Source organism: Oncorhynchus kisutch, linkage group LG10 (genome assembly GCF_002021735.2).
Source record: "Oncorhynchus kisutch isolate 150728-3 linkage group LG10, Okis_V2, whole genome shotgun sequence".
Lineage (NCBI taxonomy): Eukaryota > Metazoa > Chordata > Actinopteri > Salmoniformes > Salmonidae > Oncorhynchus > Oncorhynchus kisutch.
The window spans coordinates 18,132,892-18,154,856 of record NC_034183.2 but is presented as its reverse complement, the minus strand read 5'-3'; the positions used below and the strand labels follow the sequence as shown (position 1 = coordinate 18,154,856).

Below are 21,965 nucleotides of genomic sequence, written 5' to 3'. Positions count from 1 at the left end.
GGCATGACATCACTGATTGCCTGCCAGCCTCCCCCTAAGGACTGCTCCTATACTGGGGAGGGGGGATAGCTGCTATAGCCCACTGTGTGGATGTCTCTCCTCCTCTCCCCCAGCTTTTTTCTTATTTCCTTATCACTCCATCCAATGGAGGACTGGTAATGCTCTAAACTCTCCTCTGCCAGATAGTGCTCTGATATCTGCTTCACTGATTTCTGCTCTCGTAAAAGCCTGGGTTTTCTGCACGTTAACACTAGAAGCTTATTACCTAAAATGGATCAATTGAAAGTGTGGGTTCACAGCTCCAATCCAGATATGTTGGTCATTACTGAGACGTGGTTAAGGAAGAGTGTTTTGAATACTGATGTTAACCTTTCTGGTTATAACCTTTTTCGGCAAGACAGATCTTCCAAAGGTGGGGGAGTGCAAATCTTCACCAAGGATCACCTTCAGTGCTTGGTTGTCTCCAGTGATCTCTCCTTTCTGGTTTGCTAACTACCTCGCTCAAAGAGTGCAGTGTATAAAGTCAGAAAATCTGCTGTCTAGGCCACTGCCTGTAACCAAGGGAGTACCCCAAGGCTCGATCCTAGGCCTCACCCTCTTCTCAATTTACATCAACAACATATCTCAGGCAGTAGGAAGCTCTCTCATCCATTTATATGCAGATGATACAGTCTTAAACGCAGCTGGCCCCTCCCCAGATTTAATGTTAAATGCTATACGACAAAGCTTTCTTAGTGTTCTTACAAGCTTTCTTTACCCTTAACCTTGTTCTGAACACCTCCAAAACAAAGGTCATGTGGTTTGGTAAGAACAATTTCCCTCTCCCCACAGGTGTGATTACTACCTCTGAGGGTTTAGAGCTTGAGGTAATCACCTCATACAAGTACTTGGGAGTATGGCTAGACGGTACACTGTCCTTCTCTCAGAACATTTTCAAAGCTGCAGGCTAAAGTTAAATCTAGACATGGTTTCTTCTATCATAATCGCTCCTCTTTCACCCCAGCTGCCAAACTAACCCTGATTCAGATGACCATCTTTCCCATGCTAGATTACAGAGACATAATTTATAGATAGGCAAGTAAGGGTGCTCTCGAGCAGCTAGATAATCTTTACCATTCGGCCATCAGATTTGCCACCAATTCTCCTTATAGGACACATCACTGCACTCCTCTGTAAACTGGTCATCTCTGTATACCCGTCGCAAGACCCACTGGTTGATGCTTATTTATAAAACCCTCTTAGGCCTCACTGAGATATCTGAGATATCTACTGCAGCCCTCATCCTCCACATACAACATCTGTTCTGCCAGTCACATTCTGTTAAAAGCCTTTTTCCTTTTGGTAGGCCGTCATTGTAAATAAGAATGTGTTCTTAACTGGCTTGCCTAGTTAAATAAAGGTAAAAAAAAAAAAATTATATAAAAGATAGGTAGGCCTCCTGGACCATCATGTTGTCAATGACTTGGTGCAGAATGTAGTAGTGTTAGAGATGCCTCACTTTAGTGTTTGAAGTAGGGTATCAACATTTGCAGAAGGTACAGATGTATATGACATAAAGTATACTGTCTCCATGCAGTGTAGAAACAATAACTGTAGCAGATGGCTTTTAAAGGCCTTAGATTAATAAGGACCCATGACTGAGTTTTTTCACTGCGATTCTGGTGATGTACTTCTTATAGTAATTTCCAAAATGGCAGCGTTTCCATTTTTTCTACTCATAGTGATAACGATGGCTTGGAAAAATATTTAGCCTGTATGTTTGGCAGATTCTTATCTCCACAACCTTTAGAGTTTGTAGCTCTTTACCTGATGCACTAAGAATGTTCTCTCTCTTTCACCGTGCCAGTGGCCAGCTTTGAAGGACACTACATTTTTGGAAGCGTAACGCTGGCCACAGCCTTTACCAGGATATACATCTATACAATGAACACGGCGGTGGCACCTGCTCATTTGGAAGACCACCTGCGTTAATGATCATTATCATTCCACTTCAGTCCAGTGGTGAGAGGAAGAAAAGGCTCAGGGAGAGAGAAAAAAATCTGTAATTTTTGGCATGAAGCACATAATTGACAATCTGTGTGTATTTGAGAAATGTGCTTTGCGCCTCAAAGCACACAATTGCTATTCCAAAAACAGGAGCGTACTGCAAGGTTTATTTGTTAGAGCCTGTTAAGTATGGAATCTGGAAATGTGCAATTAGTGTTTTTTCCAAATGCCGCCTGAATGGGCACTGTGAAATAAAGTGCTGTGTTTGCATGGATGGAGATGGGTGGGTGGCTTTTTTCATCTCATCCCTCTCTTTACCACTCCATCCTGCGCCAGCCTTGGAGCTTTGAAGCTTCATCTTTAAAGACACCTTTCAATTTGTAAAATCAAAGGACCTCAAAAGCAGTTCTGTCTCTCAGACCTAGTCAGTTTGGAACTGCCAATCTTTGACTGTGAATTTACTGTGATCAACTGATCTGACTCTAGGTTCAACTTCTGCTGCTTTTTTAAACAGGTCCCAATGGCCTGGTATTATGGATATCATATCAACAATGCCAATGTGGCTAACTAACAGAGAACTAAATTTGAGCTTTTATCCTATAGTATTTTCCAGTGTAGTTTCCTCTTATAGAACCTAAAAGAGTTATTCGGCTGTCCCCGTAGGAGAACCCTTTAAAGAATCCTTTTTTGGTTCCAAGCAGAACCCTTTTGGTTCCAGGTACAACTATTTTGGGTTCCATGTAGAACCCTTACCACAGAGGGTACTACATGGAACATAAAAGGTTACTACCTGGAACCACAATGGGTTCTACCTGGAACCAAATAGGGTTATCCTATGGGGACGGCCGAAGAATCCTTTGGAAAACCTTTTTTCTAGGAGTGTATAGCCTATGCAGTATATATGGTGAGAGCATGTTAGTGTTTTTCCAGAGGGCTGCTGTAGAACAGGAAGAGGAAGAGATGCTGACCTTGACTGAGACTAACCAAAAACTTCTAATTGATTTCCCTGTAAACCCCTGAGTTGTGGGCTAAGGGGGGGACTTGGCAGGTAAACTCCCATTGCCCTCCATCTGATGAGTCGAAACCATGTTCCTCTGTCAGTCCACCCGCGCCTTCTGCCCCGCACCACTGTGAACATACACAGTATTTACTGCACCCTGAAACCCCATCAATTAATGCCGTCAATTTAGCTTCTTCATCAGGGATGCAGACCACTGGATGTATTTATAGTGCTGGCTTGGCACTGGCAGAGACCACTCAGTCAGTCCACACATACAGGACAGCTACATCCACTGTAGGTGCCAACTTCCCACCACAGTATTGACCCTAGAAGACTGTACAGTAGTGTTGTATTATAGTTAGTGGTGTGTCCAAGATAACCTTAAACCTTATAACCAACTACAAAATAGACTACCGTGGTATCACTTGTGATTTTGTCAAGGCCTATTTCTCATCCCCTTTTCTGTATTGATCCCTCAAACACAGTCTTTCAGAACGAATCATTAGGTTTAACAGCGTCCCTCACCCTCATTATGCACACCGGCCGAGAGGACAGGTCTAGGACTGTTGCGGCGACGGTATGAGTCATGACTGCAGTCAAATTCCACGTGACCTTTGAGTCACGGTAATCTCCTCTGGACTTGTGTCGGTAGGACCCAACTTGCTAATGACCATCAGGTCCTAATGGCCTGGTACTCAGGGCTCTATTGTCTCTCCATCAGGTCCTAATGGTACTCAGGGCTCTGTTGTCCCTCCATCAGGTCCTAATGGCCTGGTACTCAGGGCTCTGTTGTCCCTCCATCAGGTCCTAATGGCCTGGTACTCAGGGCTCTACTATCCCTTAAACCCCTCTGACATCAATGCAAATACAATCCTCAAACACGTATCATCAAAACAGTATCATAATTTTAAAACTCACCTCGATAGATCAATTTGAAGAAAGAAGTTCAACAACAGGTTGAAACTGAGTGAAAAACATGGTCGTTGTGAATGTTGTTTCAAAGCCAAACAGAATGAAATGGACAACACTTTCTAAAGTGATGATTCATTCAAGACACCCATACTACTAGAGCTTATAAATAAGCAGAGGCCTATATATGAGCCCGAGCCCGAAAACAACCCCGAATAAAAATAATTATTGTGCCGTTATACAAAACATAGCCTAATAGCCTACTGTGTATTACCCAACTAAAGATTTAAGATGTCTTTGGTACATAATTGGTGTATTGGTTCATTGATTGTGCAGGGTGGCTTACGGAGTTAGCCTACAATTAAAGTGAATTTGATTTTGAATAGCCTAGTAATAGGGCATTTATTTTATGTTTTCATAATGAATAGGCTGACACATTACCTTTAGCTACAGAATATCTCACCATCGGGAGTTTCCATCTCCTCTCCTTCCTTCATTCTGTTCTCAAGCGCGCAGAGAGAGGGGCTGTCAATAGTGAAATATGTTCAGTTGTGAAAACATGTTACTATCAATATTCCTGAACATATTTCACTTGGTTTCCCAAATGAAGCACTGGGTAGCTGCAGGAACAGGATTGTTATGTTTTTATAAGCCCAGGAATTTCTATATGCAATCCCGTCTGAAAGCAGAGTTTTGATGGTTACCACTACAAACAGGAGGATCCCAGCTGCTACTATATTTATAAAACCGGAGTAGCCTACCCTGCATGATTGAAAAATGAACCACCGGGAAGCGACCTCCATTCACTATTCCAGTGCATACAGATGACATGTCTTTTTTCCCCCTGTCCCTGCCCTTGTCCCTGTCCCAGTCCCTGTCCCTGCCCTTGTCCCTGTCCCTGCCCTTGTCCCTGTCCCTGCCCTTGTCCCTGTCCCTGCCCCTGTCCCTGCCCCTGTCCCTGCCCTTGTCCCTGTCCCTGTCTCTGTCCCTGCCCTTGTCCCTGTCCCTGCCCTTGTCCCTGTCCCTGTCCCTGTCCCTGCCCTTGTCCCTGTCCCTGCCCTTGTCCCTGTCCCTGTCCCTGTCCCTGCCCTTGTCCCTGTCCCTGTCCCTGTCCCTGCCCTTGTCCCTGTCCCCATCCCCGCCCTTGTCCCTGTCCTTGCTCCTTGCTCCTACCCTTGTTTCTGTTTCTGTTCCTGTCCCAGCCCTTGTCCCTGTCCCTGTTCCTGTCCCTGTCCCTGTGCCTGTGCCTGTCCCTGCCCTTGTCCCTGTCCCTGCCCTTGTCCCTGCCCTTGTCCCTGTCCCTGCCCTTGTCCCTGTCCCTGCCCTTGTCCCTGTCCCTGTTTCTGTTCCTGTTCCTGTCCCCGTCCCTGTTCCTGTCCCCGTCCCTGTTCCTGTCCCCATCCCCTCCCTTGTCCCAGCCCTTGTCCCTGTCCCTTTTCTTGTCCCTGCCCTTGTCCATGTCCCTGCCCTTGTCCCTGCCATTGTCCCTGTCCCTGCCCTTGTCCCTGTCCCTGTTCCTGTTCCTGTCCCCGTCCCTGTTCCTGTCCCCGTCCCTGTCCCTGTCCCTGTCTCCGTCCCTGTTCCCGTCCCTGTTCCTGTCCCAGTTCCTGTTCCTGTTTCTGTTTCTGTTCCTGTTTCTGTTCCTGTCCCTGTTCCCGTCCCCGTCACTGTCCCTGTCTCCATCCCTGTTCCCTGCCCTTGTCCCTGTCCCTGTCCCTGCCCTTGTCCCTGTCCCTGTTCCTGTCCCCGTCCCTGTTCCTGTCCCCGTCCCTGTTCCTGTCCTTGTCCCTGTCCCTACCCTTGTTTCTGTTTCTGTTCCTGTCCCAGTTCCTGTTCCTGTTCCTGTTTCTGTTTCTGTTCCTGTCCCAGTTCCTGTTTCTGTTCCTGTTCCTGTTCCTGTCCCTGTTCCTGTTCCTGTTTCTGTTTCTGTTTCTGTTCCTGTTCCTTTTTCTGTTCCTGTCCCTGTTCCCGTCCCCGTCACTGTCCCAGTCTCCGTCCCTGTTCCCATCCCTGTCCCTGCCCTTGTTCCTGTCCCCGTCCCCGTCCTTGTTCCTGTCCTTGTCCCTGTCCCTACCCTTGTTTCTGTTTCTGTTCCTGTCCCAGTTCCTGTTCCTGTTCCTGTTCCTGTTTCTGTTTCTGTTTCTGTTCCTGTTCCTGTTCCTGTTCCTGTCCCTGTTTCTGTTTCTGTTTCTGTTTCTGTTCCTGTTCCTGTCCCTACCCCTGTTTCTGTTCCTGTCCTTGCCCCTGTTCCTGTTCCATCCCTGTTCCTGTCCCTGTTCCTGTCCCTGTTCCTGTCCCTGTCCCTACCCCTGTTCCTGTTCCTGTTCCTGTTCCTGTTCCTGTTCCTGTTCCTGTCCCTGTTCCTGTCCCTGTTTCTGTTCCTGTCCTTGCCCCTGTTCCTGTTCCGTCCCTGTTCCTGTCCCAGTCCCTGTCCCTGTTCCTGTCCCTGTCCCTACCCCTGTTCCTGTCCCTGTTTCTGTTCCTGTCCCTGTCCCTGTTTCTGTCCCTGTTCCTGTCCCTGTTCCTGTCCCCGTCCCTGTTCCCGTCCCTGTTCCTGTCCCTACCCCTGTTTCTGTTCCTGTCCTTGCCCCTGTTCCTGTTCCGTCCCTGTTCCTGTCCCTGTTCCTGTCCCTGTCCCTACCCCTGTTCCTGTCCCTGTTCCTGTTCCTGTTCCTGTCCCTACAGCTGTCCGTGTCCCTACACCTGTCCGTGTCCCTGTTCCTGTTCCTGTTCCTGTTCCTGTTCCTGTTCCTGTTCCTGTTCCTGTCCCTGTCCCTGTCCCTGTCCCTGTTCCTGTTCCTGTCCCTGTCCCTACCCCTGTTCCTGTCCCTGTTCCTTTTCCTGTCCCTGTCCCTGTTCCTGTTCCTGTTCCTGTTCCTGTTCCTGTTCCTGTTCCTGTTCCTGTCCCTACACCTGTCCGTGTCCCTGTTCCTGTTCCTGTCCCTGTTCCTGTTCCTGTCCCTGTCCCTGTCCCTGTCCCTGTCCCTGTCCCTGTCCCTGTCCCTGTCCCTGTCCCTGTTCCCGTTAACATACTGCACATCTGGCCAACTCATATTCTGTTTTTCTGAAATACCTTTCCTTCATATCATGTTTCTTTAAACCTGCCTAAAATGCATACAGTGCCCTGCGAAAGTATTCGGCCCCCTTGAACTTTGCGAGCTTTTGCCACATTTCAGGCTTCAAACATAAAGATATAAAACTGTATTTTTTTGTGAAGAATCAACAACAAGTGGGACACAACCATGAAGTGGAAATCAAAAACTGAAAAATTGGGCGTGCAAAATTATTCAGCCCCCTTAAGTTAATACTTTGTAGCGCCACCTTTTGCTGCGATTACAGTTGTAAGTCGCTTCGGGTATGTCTCTATCAGTTTTGCACATCGAGAGACTGACATTTTTTCCCATTCCTCCTTGCAAAACAGCTCGAGCTCAGTGAGGTTGGATGGAGAGCATTTGTGAACAGCAGTTTTCAGTTCTTTCCACAGATTCTCGATTGGATTCAGGTCTGGACTTTGACTTGGCCATTCTAACACCTGGATATGTTTATTTTTGAACCATTCCATTGTAGATTTTGCTTTATGTTTTGGATCATTGTCTTGTTGGAAGACAAATCTCCGTCCCAGTCTCAGGTCTTTTGCAGACTCCATCAGGTTTTCTTCCAGAATGGTCCTGTATTTGGCTCCATCCATCTTCCCATCAATTTTAACCATCTTCCCCTTCCCTGCTGAAGAAAAGCAGGCCCAAACCATGATGCTGCCACCACCATGTTTGACAGTGGGGATGGTGTGTTCAGGGTGATGAGCTGTGTTGCTTTTACACCAAACATAACGTTTTGCATTGTTGCCAAAAAGTTCAATTTTGGTTTCATCTGACCAGAGCACCTTCTTCCACATGTTTGGTGTGTCTCCCAGGTGGCTTTTGGCAAACTTTAAACGACACTTTTTATGGATATCTTTAAGAAATGGCTTTCTTCTTGCCACTCTTCAATAAAGGCCAGATTTGTGCAATATACGACTGATTGTTGTCCTATGGACAGAGTCTCCCACCTCAGCTGTAGATCTCTGCAGTTCATCCAGAGTGATCATGGGCCTCTTGGCTGCATCTCTGATCAGTCTTCTCCTTGTATGAGCTGAAAGTTTAGAGGGACGGCCAGGTCTTGGTAGATTTGCAGTGGTCTGATACTCCTTCCATTTCAATATTATCGCTTGCACAGTGCTCCTTGGGATGTTTAAAGCTTGGGAAATCTTTTTGTATCCAAATCCGGCTTTAAACTTCTTCACAACAGTATCTCGGACCTGCCTGGTGTGTTCCTTGTTCTTCATGATGCTCTCTGCGCTTTTAACGGACCTCTGAGACTATCACAGTGCAGGTGCATTTATACGGAGACTTGATTACACACAGGTGGATTGTATTTATCATCATTAGTCATTTAGGTCAACATTGGATCATTCAGAGATCCTCACTGAACTTCTGGAGAGAGTTTGCTGCACTGAAAGTAAAGGGGCTGAATAATTTTGCACGCCCAATTTTTCAGTTTTTGATTTGTTAAAAAAGTTTGAAATATCCAATAAATGCCGTTCCACTTCATGATTGTGTCCCACTTGTTGTTGATTCTTCACAAAAAATACAGTTTTATATCTTTATGTTTGAAGCCTGAAATGTGGCAAAAGGTCGCAAAGTTCAAGGGGGCCGAATACTTTCGCAAGGCACTGTAATGGATTTGTTGTGGTGGTGTATATTAAATGTATTTATTAGACTGTATTAAACTGTAGATGTCCCAAAGGCACATCAGTTGCTTGTATGTGTGGAGGCCTGGAGATGCTAAACATGTTTATATTAATTATCGGTCAATTACTGTGATTCCGGCAGTCATTTGCATGACAAGAACCGTCTGACAAAATGTAATGAACACCACAGCCCTAGCCAAGACCCTCACTGTACACACACAAAATCTTTACTGTACACACACACACACACAGACACATACACACAAACAATTGCACAGAAACACACAACTGTTTGGTCCACAAAGACATGTAGTGTGTTCTTCAGGATATATTTCCTATGGATCTGTGACTGTATATAAGTCATCCTCAAGGGCTGTTGTCTATGATAAGTGAGTAAAATAACAAATCAATGGCCTGGGTCTCCTGGCCAGGGGTCACAGTGGAGACCAGTGTCCAGACTCCAGGCCATTTTAGCTCCATGAATAGCAGGAAGCATCTCAATTGTCTTGAGTGTTTTTCCTGTCCTTGTCTCACCTGACCTTCATTTGTACTGACATGGGAATGCAGGTGAAAGCAATATGGTGCCTGCCAAGTTGCCTGCCTTCACTTATCCAGGTCTTTCATATTAGAGCAGATGGAAGATAAAGAGACAAGGAGAGGAAGCATCTTGATACTGTTGAAATGCACCTGAAGGCCTCCCATTTATAGTGCAGGAGGGTGCACTGTCAGAGGATGGAGGCCCAGCCGCATGCAGCTCCCTTTAAGGTGCCTGGCTTAATTAAGGTTTACAGGTTATGCTAGAGGTCTGCTTATATTACAGCACTCATTACAAGGTAATTAGGCTGGGGCAGGGGAAATATTGTTGTCGGAACAATGAATGAGAGCACTTTGGAAAGTACCCCCACCTCTTCCCTTTTGTTCTCCCTGAGCAGTGGCTGGGTGGTTGGCTGTTGATATGTTCCAAGTTCTAGCAGCCTATTAAGCCTGTGTCTTGTCTTGGGAATGGGGCAGATTGCTAGGAACCTCTCAAGAGGAATGCATCTGTCTCCCCATATGCACGTCTGTCTATTGTTTGTCTATTTAACCTGTAAATATACAGTGGCAAGAAAAGGTATTTGAACCCTTTGGAATTGCCTGGATTTCTGCATAAATTGGTCATCAAATTTGATCTGATCTTCATCTAAGTCACAACAATAGACAAACACATTCGGCTTAAACTAATAACACACAAACAATTAAACATTTTCATGACTTTATTGAACACACCGTGTAAACATTCACTGTGTAGGGTGGAAAAATTTGTGAACCCTTGGATTTAATAACTGGTTGACCCTCCTTTGGCAGCAATAACCTCAACCAAATGTTTTTGAGAATCTGATCTGCACAACGGTCAGGAGGAATTTTGGACCATTCATCTTTACAAAACTGTTTCAGTTCAGCAATATTCTTAGGATGTCTGGTGTGAACTGCTCTCGAGGTCATGCCACAGCATTTTAAATCAGGTTGAGGTCAGGACTCTGACTGGGCAGTTCCAGAAGGCATATTTTCTTCTGTTGAAGCCATTCTGTTGTTGATTTACTTCTGTGTTTTGGGTCATTGTCCTGTTGCATCACCCAACTTCTGTTGAGCTTCAATTGGCGGACAGATAGCCTTACATTCTCGTGCAAAATTTCTTGATAAACTTGGGAATTCATTTTTCCGTCAATGATAGCAAGCTGTCCAGACCCTGAGGCAGTAAAGCAGCCCCAAACCATGATGCTCCCTCCACCATACTTTACAGTTGGGATGAGGTTTTGATGTTGGAGTGCTGTGCCTTTTTTTCTCCGCACATAGTGTTGTGTGTTCCTTCCGAACACTTTAGTATAATCTGTCCACATAATATTTTGCCAGAAGTGCTGTGGAACATCCAGGTGCTCTTTTGCGAAACTTCAGACGTGCAGCAATGTTTTTTTGGACAACAGTGGCTTCTTCCGTGGTGTCCTCTCATAAACACCATTCTTGTTTAGTGTTTTACATATCGTACAATCATCAACAGAGATGTTAACATGTTCCAGAGATTTCTGTAAGTCTTTAGCTGACACTCTAGGATTATTTTTAACCTCATTGAGTATTCTGCGCTGTGCTCTTGCAGTCATCTTTGCTCCTAGGGAGCAACAGTGCTGAACTTTCTCTATTTATAGACAATTTGTCTTACCCTGGACTGATGAACATCAAGGCTTTTAGGGATACTTTTGTAACCCTTTCCAGCTTTATGCAAGTCAACAATTCTTAATCTTAGGTCTTCTGAGATCTCTTTTGTTTGAGGCATGGTTCATGTCAGAGAATGCTTCTTGTGAATAACAAACTCAAATTTGTGAGTGTTTTTATAGGACAGGGCAGCTCTAACCAACATCTCCAATCTCGTCTCATTGATTGGATTCCAGGTTAGCTCCTGACTCCAATTAGCTTTTGGTGAAGTCATTGGCCTAGGGGTTCACATACTTTATCCAACCTACACTGTGAATGTTTAACTTCTGTATTCAATATAGACAAGAAAAATACAATAATTTGTGTGTTATTAGTTTAAGCACACTGTGTTTGTCTATTGTTGTGACAAAGATGAAGAACCGATCAAATTTTATGACTAATTTCTGCAGAAATCCAGGTAATTCCAAAGGGTTCACATACTTTTTCTTGCCGCTGTAGAATTTGTTCGCCTTATCTTTCGGTTCAGCATTTCCACACCTTAAGCAAATTTACGATTCCCAAAATGTTTGCGCTGATCTGGGATCAGGGGTGTGAGAAGTGGGTGTGATTAAGAGCAGTAAGGACTGCTCTGAGACTAGCCCTGATTACCCCTCATAGTCAATCTGCACCACAGAGCTCCGCAACGCCTGGCACAGATTCAGGTAATAATCACATTGTATCAGTGCTGATGAGGTGCATTTCGGGCTCCAGCCCCTCAGAAAGCCTATCATTTCCCCTAAGCCCTTGCAGCAGTAAATGAAGTAAGCAAGTAATCTACCTTCGGCGATGACATTTTGCACAGAGTGCAAATGAAGTGTGAGGGAGTGGGAAGGCAGCGAGTAGAGACCTGTGCCAGGGCTTGCTGTGTTTCTGCTACCTTCACACTTTTGGTGAAGTAAATCCCACAGAGAGGGGAAGTTCACACTTTTTCATTACACTGGGGCAGGCGCCTCTGAGGCACAGAGATGGAATAGAGAGGGTTGGAGTGAGAGACACTGTGGGGTGTGTGTGTACGTTAGGCTGTGTGTACGTTAGGTTGATGTGTGTGTGTGTGTGTGTGTGTATGTGTGTGTGACAGTAGGAATGGGTAGTAGTAGGCTCTTAGAATAAGTGCTGATTCTGGTAGAGAGGGAGAGAGAGGGGGAACGGTTTATCAGTAGGACTGCTACACTTAGCAGGCAGTACCTACACTTCACAGATTAGGGCCAAAGGTTTCTGGACCAGACACAAGGTCCCTCCTGCACTATTAATGGAGGGTCATGTCGGCAGGAAATAACCGTGCAAATGGCTACTGTCGAAGCAGTGGGAGGAGGGAAGAGGAAAGAGGAGGGGAGAGCAGAGTCTCTTCAATTACAAACCATCTCAACACAATAGAGCCAGGGAGAGAGAGTCGCCCCAATGACCCCATATGTTTCTCTAGACTGATCAGCACTGCAGCCTCTCTGTCGATACTTCAGCATCTCTGTAGCTTCCCCAGCCTCTCTTGAGGTACCTCGGCCTCTCTGTAGCTATCTCAGCCTCTCTGTACCTACCTCAGTTTCTCGGTAGACACCTCAGTCTCTCTGTAGACACCTCAGCCTCTTTGTAGACACCTCGGCCTCTCTGTAGACATCTCAGCCTCTCTGTACCTACCTCAGCCTCTCTGTAGACACCCCAGTCTCTCTGTAGACACCTCCGCCTCTCTGTAGACACCTCAGCCTCTCTGTAGACACCTCAGCCTCTCTGTAGACACCTCAGCCTCTCTGTACCTACCTCAACCTCTCTGTAGACACCTCAGCCTCTCTGTACCTACCTCAGCCTCTCTGTAGACACCTCAGCCTCTCTGTAGACACCTCAGCCTCTCTGTAGGTACCTCAGCCTCTCTGTACGTACCTCAGCCTCTCTGTAGAAACCTCAGCCTCTCTGTAGACACCTCAGCCTCTCTGTACCTACATCAGCCTCTCTGTACCTACCTCAGCCTCTCTGTAGACACCTTAGCCTCTCTGTACCTATCTAAGCCTCTCTGTAGACACCTCAGCCTCTCTGTAGACATCTCAGCTTCTCTGTAGCTACCTTAGCCTTTATGTAGCTTCCTCAGCCTCTCTGTAGCTATCTCGGTCTCTCTGTAGCTATCTCGGTCTCTCTGTAGCTACCTCAGCTGATGTAATGGAGCCACTCATCAGACAGGGTTATATAAGAAATAGAGAAGGTGGAGAAGGAGATTCTTCGCCAGAAATCAACGTGAGATAAGGGTTGTTTTAGATCGGTATCAAATGATGCAGGGGTAAGATCATATCCTCCAGACCGTGCCTTCCCTTTGCTGCATCAGCACCACCAGCCTCTTGCTCTGGGTTACATCGCTGTTTGTTGTGTTTCAAACTATTTCATCATGCTCCGACTTCTGCACTTGATATGCAATGCAACGCAGGCAATTTGTACGTGTTTGGATTCCAATTAGGAAGTTGTTAGAGCTTTCACCCGTGGCCAACAGATTCTTGTTAAGCCTTACATTAAAGAACATAGAAGCACATTTAAATGGAGTTCATGTTCCCCTTTGTTTGTTGGCATTGTGGTTGTTATTAATTTATTCTCAATGCTGTATGTGTTACACATTAACAAATGAATCCAACTTGGGCAGTGTTTGTGATTGTAATATGCAAACGAGGCCCTGCTCAGTGAGAGATGGTGGTGGCGCGTGTCCAAAAAACTAACAACACTATTCCACAGAATAATAACAACAAAACAGCCCCACATACCACCATGGTCTCTCAGACAGAAAAACAACAGAGTAAAGCCTCAGTCAGAGGGACAGGGCTGATGTGACGTGGGGAAAGAAGCATCACGATAGAGTGATATGCTTGGAGGCCATTGGAAATCATTAAGTTAGGGCTGGCGGGGACCAGGTGTGCAGTGTGAAGAGAGCTGCACCATAACCCCAGGCAGTGCTACTGTAACGGCTCTCCTCTTCAACTGATGATAAGGAATAGGAATCATCGGACCAACACACAGCATGGTAAGTGTTCATAGTACATTTAACTAAATAAACTGAACACTGAATGACAAAAAAAAAACAAAGAGAGTGAACGACACGAAACAGTCCTGTAAGGTGAAAAAACACAAACAGGAAACAACTACCCACAAAACCCATGTGGGCAAGAGCTACCTAAGTATGGTTCTCAATCGGAGACAACGACAGACAGCTGGCCCTGATTGAGAACCATACCTGGCAAAACAAAGAAATACAAAAACATAGAAAAAATAACATAGAATGTCCACCCTAGTCACAGGCCAGGGCGTGACAGCTACAGTCAGCCAGGGAAGACTGAGGGGGTGACCCCAGACAGACTCCATCGCTGCCCATCCATAATATACATACAGACTCGGAGAGCAGGGACTAGAGGTAGGCCTGATGTGCTGGGAGACTGTAGGGCTGTGTAGCGCTGTGTAAGTCCCCTTTATTTTTGTGTTACCGTAATGCATTGACCTGGCTATGTGAAAAGGCAGTAAAATAAAAGAATAGCTGGGAGAAAATTCTGGGGTTATTGAATGCCTGTGTAGCATTACTCAGGGGGAAATACATGCTTGAGCATGTTGTAATACAGCCGGGCTGCGAGGAGTTGAATGAGGTGGGGAATTTATAGACAGATAAAAGTGATGTGATATGCAACATGGGGAATGAATATAAATATTTTCTCTGTAAAGACAGCTAATTCATTTCCACTCACTGAATATATTTTCTGTTGAAATATGATCGGAAAACTGATGGCCTCTAATAAACCACCTGCAAAATGGCAGAAATATGATAGTGTGTGGTAACCCACATGAACTTTATCAATATAACACTACCAAAACTATTTATTCAAACAGTCTGGGGGAAATGATTGCAATAGTATTTATCTGGGTCTCTTTCTCTCTTTTGTCTCTCTCTCCCTCTCTCTCTCCTCATCTCCCTCATTTCTCTGGGCTGTCTGAGTGCCTGCAGGAGGAGCTCTTTATTTGGCAGATGGTGCTGGAGTGATATTTCTCTCTGTCTCTGTGTGTGAGTGTCTTGTTTGTGTGTGGTACTCACCTGGAGTTCTTGTGACTGGGGATTCGTTCTGTGGTCAAAGAGTCCTAAGGCTTGGAGCCTCCCTCCCTCCCTCCCTCCCTCCCTCCCTCCCTCCCTCCCTCCCTCCCTCCCTCCCTCGCTTTCTCTGCTGCTGTCAAAAGGGCTCAGTATTGTGAATTGCAATAGTGTGGTAGTCACTTTGGACAAGGAGAGGCTGATCTATGGCACTGGGGGTGGGAGAGAGAAATAGAGGGAGAGAGAGGGAGAAAGAGGGGCACAGAAAGAGAGAGAGAGCGAAAGAGAGAGACAAAAGAGAGAGATCGAGAGGAGAGAAAGAGAATACGAGAGAGAGAGAAAGCAAGGCACAGAGAGGAAGCATCCATCCGTGAGCCAACCGAAGTGTATGTCTGCATTGAGACTGTCTGCAAGGAGGGACAGCTCCCAGTAGCAGCTCTGGCTGTGTCATTGTGAGGGACACTTCCCTTTCACAGGGTGTTGCTTTCATGACTGACAAGGGTCTGAGACTAAGTGAGGTTGATGGGGACCCAGTGGGTTGGGTGGAGGGGATTCGATTGTGAACAGTGTTGTTGCCAAGTGTTGTTGTGCTTTGTAACTGGGCTAGGGATGGTAAAATGATCAGTCTTCTCTGTTGTTCTATGACTGAGCTAGTGTTGCTACTCCATGTTTAGTGTCCTTTCTTTTCCCGGTGTTCAGTCCCCAGTGTTCAGTCCCCAGTGTTCAGTCCCCAGGGTTCAGTCCCCAGTGTTTTTAGTCCCCAGTGTTCAGATAGACTAGTTTTAATATCTGTCCCCAATCTCCCCCTCTCTATTTTTCAGGCTGTGCGTTCCTCACCTACTGCGCCCGTGAGTCGGCCATCAAAGCCCAGAACGCCCTCCATGAACAGAAAACACTGCCAGGGGTAAGTCTCTCTCTGTACCTGCTCCACCACCGTGCCATCTGAACAACACAACCCACATCACCACTCACCACCGACCACCTACCAGCCTGCTTCAATCTGCTCCAGCCCCAGATATAACATTGGAAAAGGATTCAATCAATAATCCAGGCTTTTAAAGGACTGGTTTGAACTGTTTCATGTGTCTGTTATAGCCAGCATTGATCAGATGCACTTCGCTCATGGTTTCTGAGGCAATGACATCAAATGTCAATTAATTTGTTCTTTGCGTTTAAAAAAAGGCATAGTGAGTCATTGTTGTTTACTTAGAAACAGAAATGATATGCATGAGGGACAAAGAGCCCATTTGAAATAGGGAAAGTGCACCGTGTGTGTGAGAGAGAAAGAGAGATAAGTTCTGCATTTATAAACAATGTTGATGCACAGTATCTGTGTGTGTGTTTGTGTGTGTGTGTGTTTGTGTGTGTGTGTGTGTGTGTGTGTGTGTGTGTGTGTGTGTGTGTGTGTGTGTATGTGTGTGTGTGTGTGTGTGTGTGTGTGTGTGTGTGTGTGTGTGTGTGTGTGTGTGTGTGTGTGTGTGTGTGTGTGTGTTTGTGCGCATCTCTCCGTTTGTACACATTGTATGTGTGTGAGAGTAGTCATTCTACTATTTCCCCCACTACGGCAGATGGCAAGGACATCGTCGGCTGCAGTAGTAGAGCAGAGTAAAGCAGTTGTAGAGCAGAGTAAAGCAGTTGTAGAGCAGAGTAAAGCAGAGTAAAGCAGAGTAGAGCAGAGTAAAGCAGAGCAGAGTAGAGCAGAGTAAAGCAGTTGTAGAGCAGAGTAAAGCAGAGCAGAGTAAAGCAGTTGTAGAGCAGAGTAAAGCAGTAGTAAAGCAGTAGTAGAGCAGAGTAAAGCAGTAGTAGAGCAGAGTAAAGCAGTAGTAAAGCAGTAGTAGAGCAGAGTAAAGCAGTAGTAGAGCAGAGTAAAGCAGAGGAGAGCAAAGTAGAGCAGAGTAAAGCAGAGCAGAGTAGAGCAGAGTAGAGCAGAGTTAAGCAGTTGTAGAGCAGAGTAAAGCAGAGCAGAGTAGAGCAGAGTAAAGCAGAGCAGAGGAGAGCAGAGTAAAGCAGAGTAGAGCAGAGTAAAGCAGTTGTAGATAAGAGTAAAGCAAAGTAAAGCAGAGCAGAGTAGAGCAGAGCAGAGTAGAGCAGAGTAATGCAAAGTAGAGCACCGTAATGCAGAGTAGAGCAGTAGTAGAGCAGAGTAGAGCAGAATAGAGCAGTAGTAGAGCAGAGTAAAGCAGTAGTAGAGCAGTAGTAGAGCAGAGTAAAGCAGGAGGAGAGCATAGTAAGCAAAGTAAAGCAGAGTAGAGCAGAGTAAAGCAGTAGTAGAGCAGAGTAAAGCAGTAGTAGAGCAGTAGTAGAGCAGAGTAGAGCAGAGTAAAGCAGTAGTAGAGCAGAGTAAAGCAGTAGTAGAGCAGAGTAAAGCAGTAGTAGAGCAGTAGTAGAGCAGAGAAAAGCAGGAGGAGAGCAGAGTAAGCAAAGTAAAGCAGAGTAGAGCAGAGCAGAGTAAAGCAGAGTAAAGCAGTAGTAGAGCAGAGTAAAGCAATAGTAGAGCAGTAGTAGAACAGAGTAAAGCAGTAGTAGAGCAGAGTAAAGCAATAGTAGAGCAGTAGTAGAACAGAGTAAAGCAGGAGGAGAGCAGAGTAAGCAAAGTAAAGCAGAGTAGAGCAGAGTAGAGCAGTAGTGGAGCAGAGTAAAGCAGGAGGAGAGCAGAGTAACCAAAGTAAAGCAGAGTAGAGCAGTAGTAGAGTAGAGCAGAGTAAAGCAGAGTAACACGGTAGTAGAGCAGAGTAAAGCAGGAGGAGAGCATAGTAAGCAAAGTAAAGCAGAGTAGAGCAGAGTAGAGTAGAGCAGTAGTAGAGTAGAGCAGAGTAACACAGTAGTAGAGCAGAGTAAAGCAGTAGTAGAGCAGAGTAACACAGTAGTAGAGCAGAGTAAAGCAGTAGTAGAGCAGAGTACAGCAGTAGTAAAGCAGAGTAAAGCAGAGGATAGCAGAGGATAGCAGAGGATAGCAGAGTAGAGCAGTAGTAGAGCAGAGTAGAGCAGAGTAGAGCAGTAGTATAGCAGAGTAGAGCAGAGTAGAGCAGTAGTAGAGCAGAGTAGAGCAGTAGTATAGCAGAGTAGAGCAGAGTAGAGCAGTAGTAGAGCAGAGTAGAGCAGTAGTAGAGCAGAGTAGAGCAAAGTAAAGCAACGTAAAGCAAAGTAGAGCAGAGTAAAGCAGAGTAGAGCACAGTAGAGACTGGTCTCCTACTGAGACAGCATGGCTCAACATGACCAGATCAGACCTCTACAGGAGAACATTACAGATAGAAAGACCAACCGCCATCTAAGACAAGAAAATAAGGAGCCCAGCCAAAAGGAATGTTTCACATTAAATATCCAAATACTAACACCTCAAACTTTGAACATTACTGGCGAAAAAACAAGTTATTTATTTTATCTTTCAAATTTGCCAAGCTCCAGGGTGGAGGGGCTATTTATATATTTTTAGAGCATTTGAATATTTAAAAAAATAAGTTGTTATTTGAGAGAACTCCAAGGGATGCGTACACGGTAGGCTATAACTGTGTTTAGCAGTGCGTTAAAGAGAGGGGGATTCTCTCCCAGCTCATTCCACCCCACTAGTAGTCTCTTCTGTCTCGTGGAGTCGCTAATTGTGCCTCCTTGCCAGCCTGGGAGGGCATCCGTCAGGCTGGACCCACCACTGGGATTAAAAGGCAAGATGTGGATGAATGTATAAATGAGGGGTACCGTGAGGCTGGGAGCGAAAACACAGTCTACAAACCATCTGGCCTCTGAAAGATTTAACATCCACAAGGATGGAACATATTAAAGACCACCAAGCTATGTCAGGGAGAATGAACTCCTCTCTCTGCATGCATGTTCATTATATTATGCATCTCTCTGTTTTTTCCCAGTAGACACATTCCACTTACAGTACACAAAATGGTAATCGGGCACTTATACTGAGGCATTCAACGAATCAATGTCATCCGACAAACTACGTTACCCATACAACCCCATCATACAATCCCCAGAAATAGAATGCATCCTCACGCTGTACCAGCCACCATCTTTCCCGCTGATATCCTTCACTGCACTCTAGTAGTACTTCTCTATACATCAACTTTTAGTCATGGCGAATACAAAGAGGTGAGCGTGGCTGTGTCTTCCCTCTCACCTGAGTGCTGTGAAACAGTTACCCCTTCTCCTGTGTTTCCTGGCCCCTGCTCTGGCCCCTGCTCTGGCCCCCGCTGAGACCCCCCTGCCTCCTCTTTTCCTGAGATATAACATGTCAGACAAATAGAACAGGCAGACGTTGTGTGTCAGAGCCCACCGAGAATGAGAATCAGATGGGTGTAGTGGCTAGCTACAGAGCATTTGTATAGAGCAACCACTACCTCAATCCACAAAGCAAACACAGAAACACAGGCCTGCAGAAACACCACAGACACAACCACTGTACTGTAGCATTACTGATACCACACTGCTACCATCAAACCATCAGAGACGTTCTCCGTTTCTGTAGTCAGAGGAGAGAGTAACTGATAGTAGTGTCTATTTTCATGTTATGGAAATGGAGAGACAGCAGTGGCGATTTTAGCATGGACATCTTGGTGGAGCAAACAAACATAACATGTGGGATGCATGCCAGCAAAACCACTACACAACACAACACTAAACAATGAATTGTCATTCAGGGCAGGTGGGGCAGAGCTTTTAGGTAAAATAAATAAATAATAGTTTTTTTTTTGTTGAGGGGTGGGGCTTGTCTGTTTAATTTGTTATTTTGGCATTAATACCTGTCACATATCAGTTTGCAAACAATGTAAAAAAATCAATAAAATGTCATTGAGTTAATAAAACCTCATACAAACATGTTCTCTTTTTAGCTTTCTTGAGTAAGGCAGCTCCAAAATGCAGGTGTTTCAGCCGAGCTCAGTGCTTTCTGTGGTGGTGGTGGTGGGGCTAGCCAGCAGAAAATACAGAGCGTTGCACCTGATTGGTTCAGTTTTCTGTCGTGATTGGCTCAGTTTTCTGTCACTCATGGGACAGTACGTCATCCCCAATTCTAAGCTTAGAGCTCCAAAATGTTAGCCCCTTGGGATATGCCATAGATTAATATTAGTAGTGCCCATCCAAGAAGGCTCAAGGTCTTTGGCCACAGATAGAATGAAATCAAATCATGCTATAGCTACAGTAGCTTTTATTGGACTGATCATGTCAACATCTTACTTTCAAAGTCTTAGCTAACAGTCATCATCATGAATCAAGTCAACAATCTACTGGCAAATCTTTTTTAATCCGTGTCATATGAAGAGAAATAATGAAGAGAAATTATAGATGAAACGTATCGGTGCTCATCGGCCATTGTACATAAAGATTACACAACAAGTTGTAAATTGCAAATTTGACAATGAGTCGTTTGGAAGGAATCAGTGGCTAACTGCAAGCGTTGCAAAGAAACCACTAACGTTAGCCTGCTGTTCAATGGAGTGGCTGTGTTTTTTCCCCCGAGTTCCCACCATAAATCCAGAGAATGCCCGACTTTGATGACAAAATTTGATGACAGAATTTGCCCACAAAGGACCGCTGCGCCACCTTCACAAGGTGAGACCAAACATCTATTGTATGCTGCTACATAAATGATGTAATATGCAAGAGAGAAATGTATACTGTAGCTATGAAAGTAATGCTAAGTGTATGTTGTGTAGTAAGCTGTCAGTAGCCCATGTGCCGCACCCTAATAATTTGGTGTATTTTCACCAAGGCGGTATTGTAAACACATTGTTCGTGGTCCGGTGAGTGCTTGTTTGGCTACTTTTTTATACAGCTTTGACAGTGCTACTGATAGTATTGGTAGTGCTTGGATTGCACATGCAAATTCAGCACACACAACATTCTATAATATAATTGTGTTATTTGACGTGTCAAATTAAAAGCTCATTTAACGCATCAAATTGTGTTATATGACGTGTATCTTTTTTGACACACAAAGACCCAAATGCCGTTCAGTGTGCCTCACCCTAATCATTTGCTCTTAATTTCGCCTACTGTTCTAACTTGGTGGTGCACAAATAGCCTAAAACCTGTTACTGAGAAATGTAATCATTGAATATTCTAAGAGCTTTCATTGTCTGTTTATATGCCCCCTTTATTTATCCTACAGTTCTGACTTGTTGTACAGCACTGTAAGAACGGCCCATGTTCTGAATTCTGTCGCTGTACATTTCAAAAGTGCTGAACAAATAGTTATAATGACTACGTCCGTCCTAGCTTGCTCATTAATGTCTTAATCGAAAATACGGATGACATCTTATCCGCTTGTCGTCCCCTTATGCCATAGTTTGTACATCTCTATTGTAACTAGAAACCACATTTGTTTATGCAAGTCTGCCATATCAGCTATGTTTCTTAAAAGGCAGTAAATGAGGCTGAATGAACTGTTTGGCTGCCAGACAAGGCTCCACTGAAAGCCAGGTGTAGCAGTGGTAAGATGTTGGAACTCTGCTGTTGGGACAGCTTTATGTCGGTCCCAGTGGCAATTTTAGCATGTAAGTCTTGGTGGGGCAAACAAAAAAAATTTAGATGCCTGCCAGCAAAGCCAATACACGACACAACACTAAACAATACATGAATTGCACTCTAACAGTGACAAACGGTGCCCACGAACTGTTAGGGCCTACATTTCTTATGTTGACATTGTTTGCAAACTGATATGTGACACGTATTAATGGCAAAATTACAAGCAAAACAGGCAAGCCCCCCCCCCAAAAAAACTATATTATTATTATTTTTACCTAAAAGTTTGGCGCTCAAAACAGCCCCACCTGCCCTGAATGACGGGTTGACACTGAGAGGCAGGGCCTTGGAAAGAAAAGGAGAGAGAAAGATAGAGGGGAATGATGAAGGGAGAGATGGAAACAGAGAGAACATGTGTGTAGTAGATATGCAGCAGTGTAGCAGGATGGCTGTGTGAAGTGGGTTGTGTGTTCTGTGGGCTGGAAAAGCTTCTCTCTGCTCAGCGGCCTCTCACCAGCCAGCCAGTCAAACAGCCATCCAGCCTTCTTTTAGAAACAACCCGCTACTCTGCGCTGATGGTAAGTAGATATGCCAGTTGGTTGTTTGTAATA

The 21,965-nt window shown here is 45.2% G+C and overlaps 1 protein-coding gene across 6 annotated transcripts in view; it reads left to right on the top strand.

Annotated features, from left to right (window-relative positions):
- LOC109897470 (CUGBP Elav-like family member 5) overlaps positions 1–21,965 on the top strand; it is a 367,555-nt gene that overhangs the window by 20,457 nt on the left and 325,133 nt on the right. For all 6 annotated transcript variants that reach the window (XM_031833229.1, XM_031833234.1, XM_031833231.1 and 3 more), the window contains exon 2: positions 15,711–15,793. In XM_031833229.1, coding sequence (XP_031689089.1) covers positions 15,711–15,793 — 83 coding nt within the window. The remainder of the gene's footprint in view (positions 1–15,710; positions 15,794–21,965) is intronic.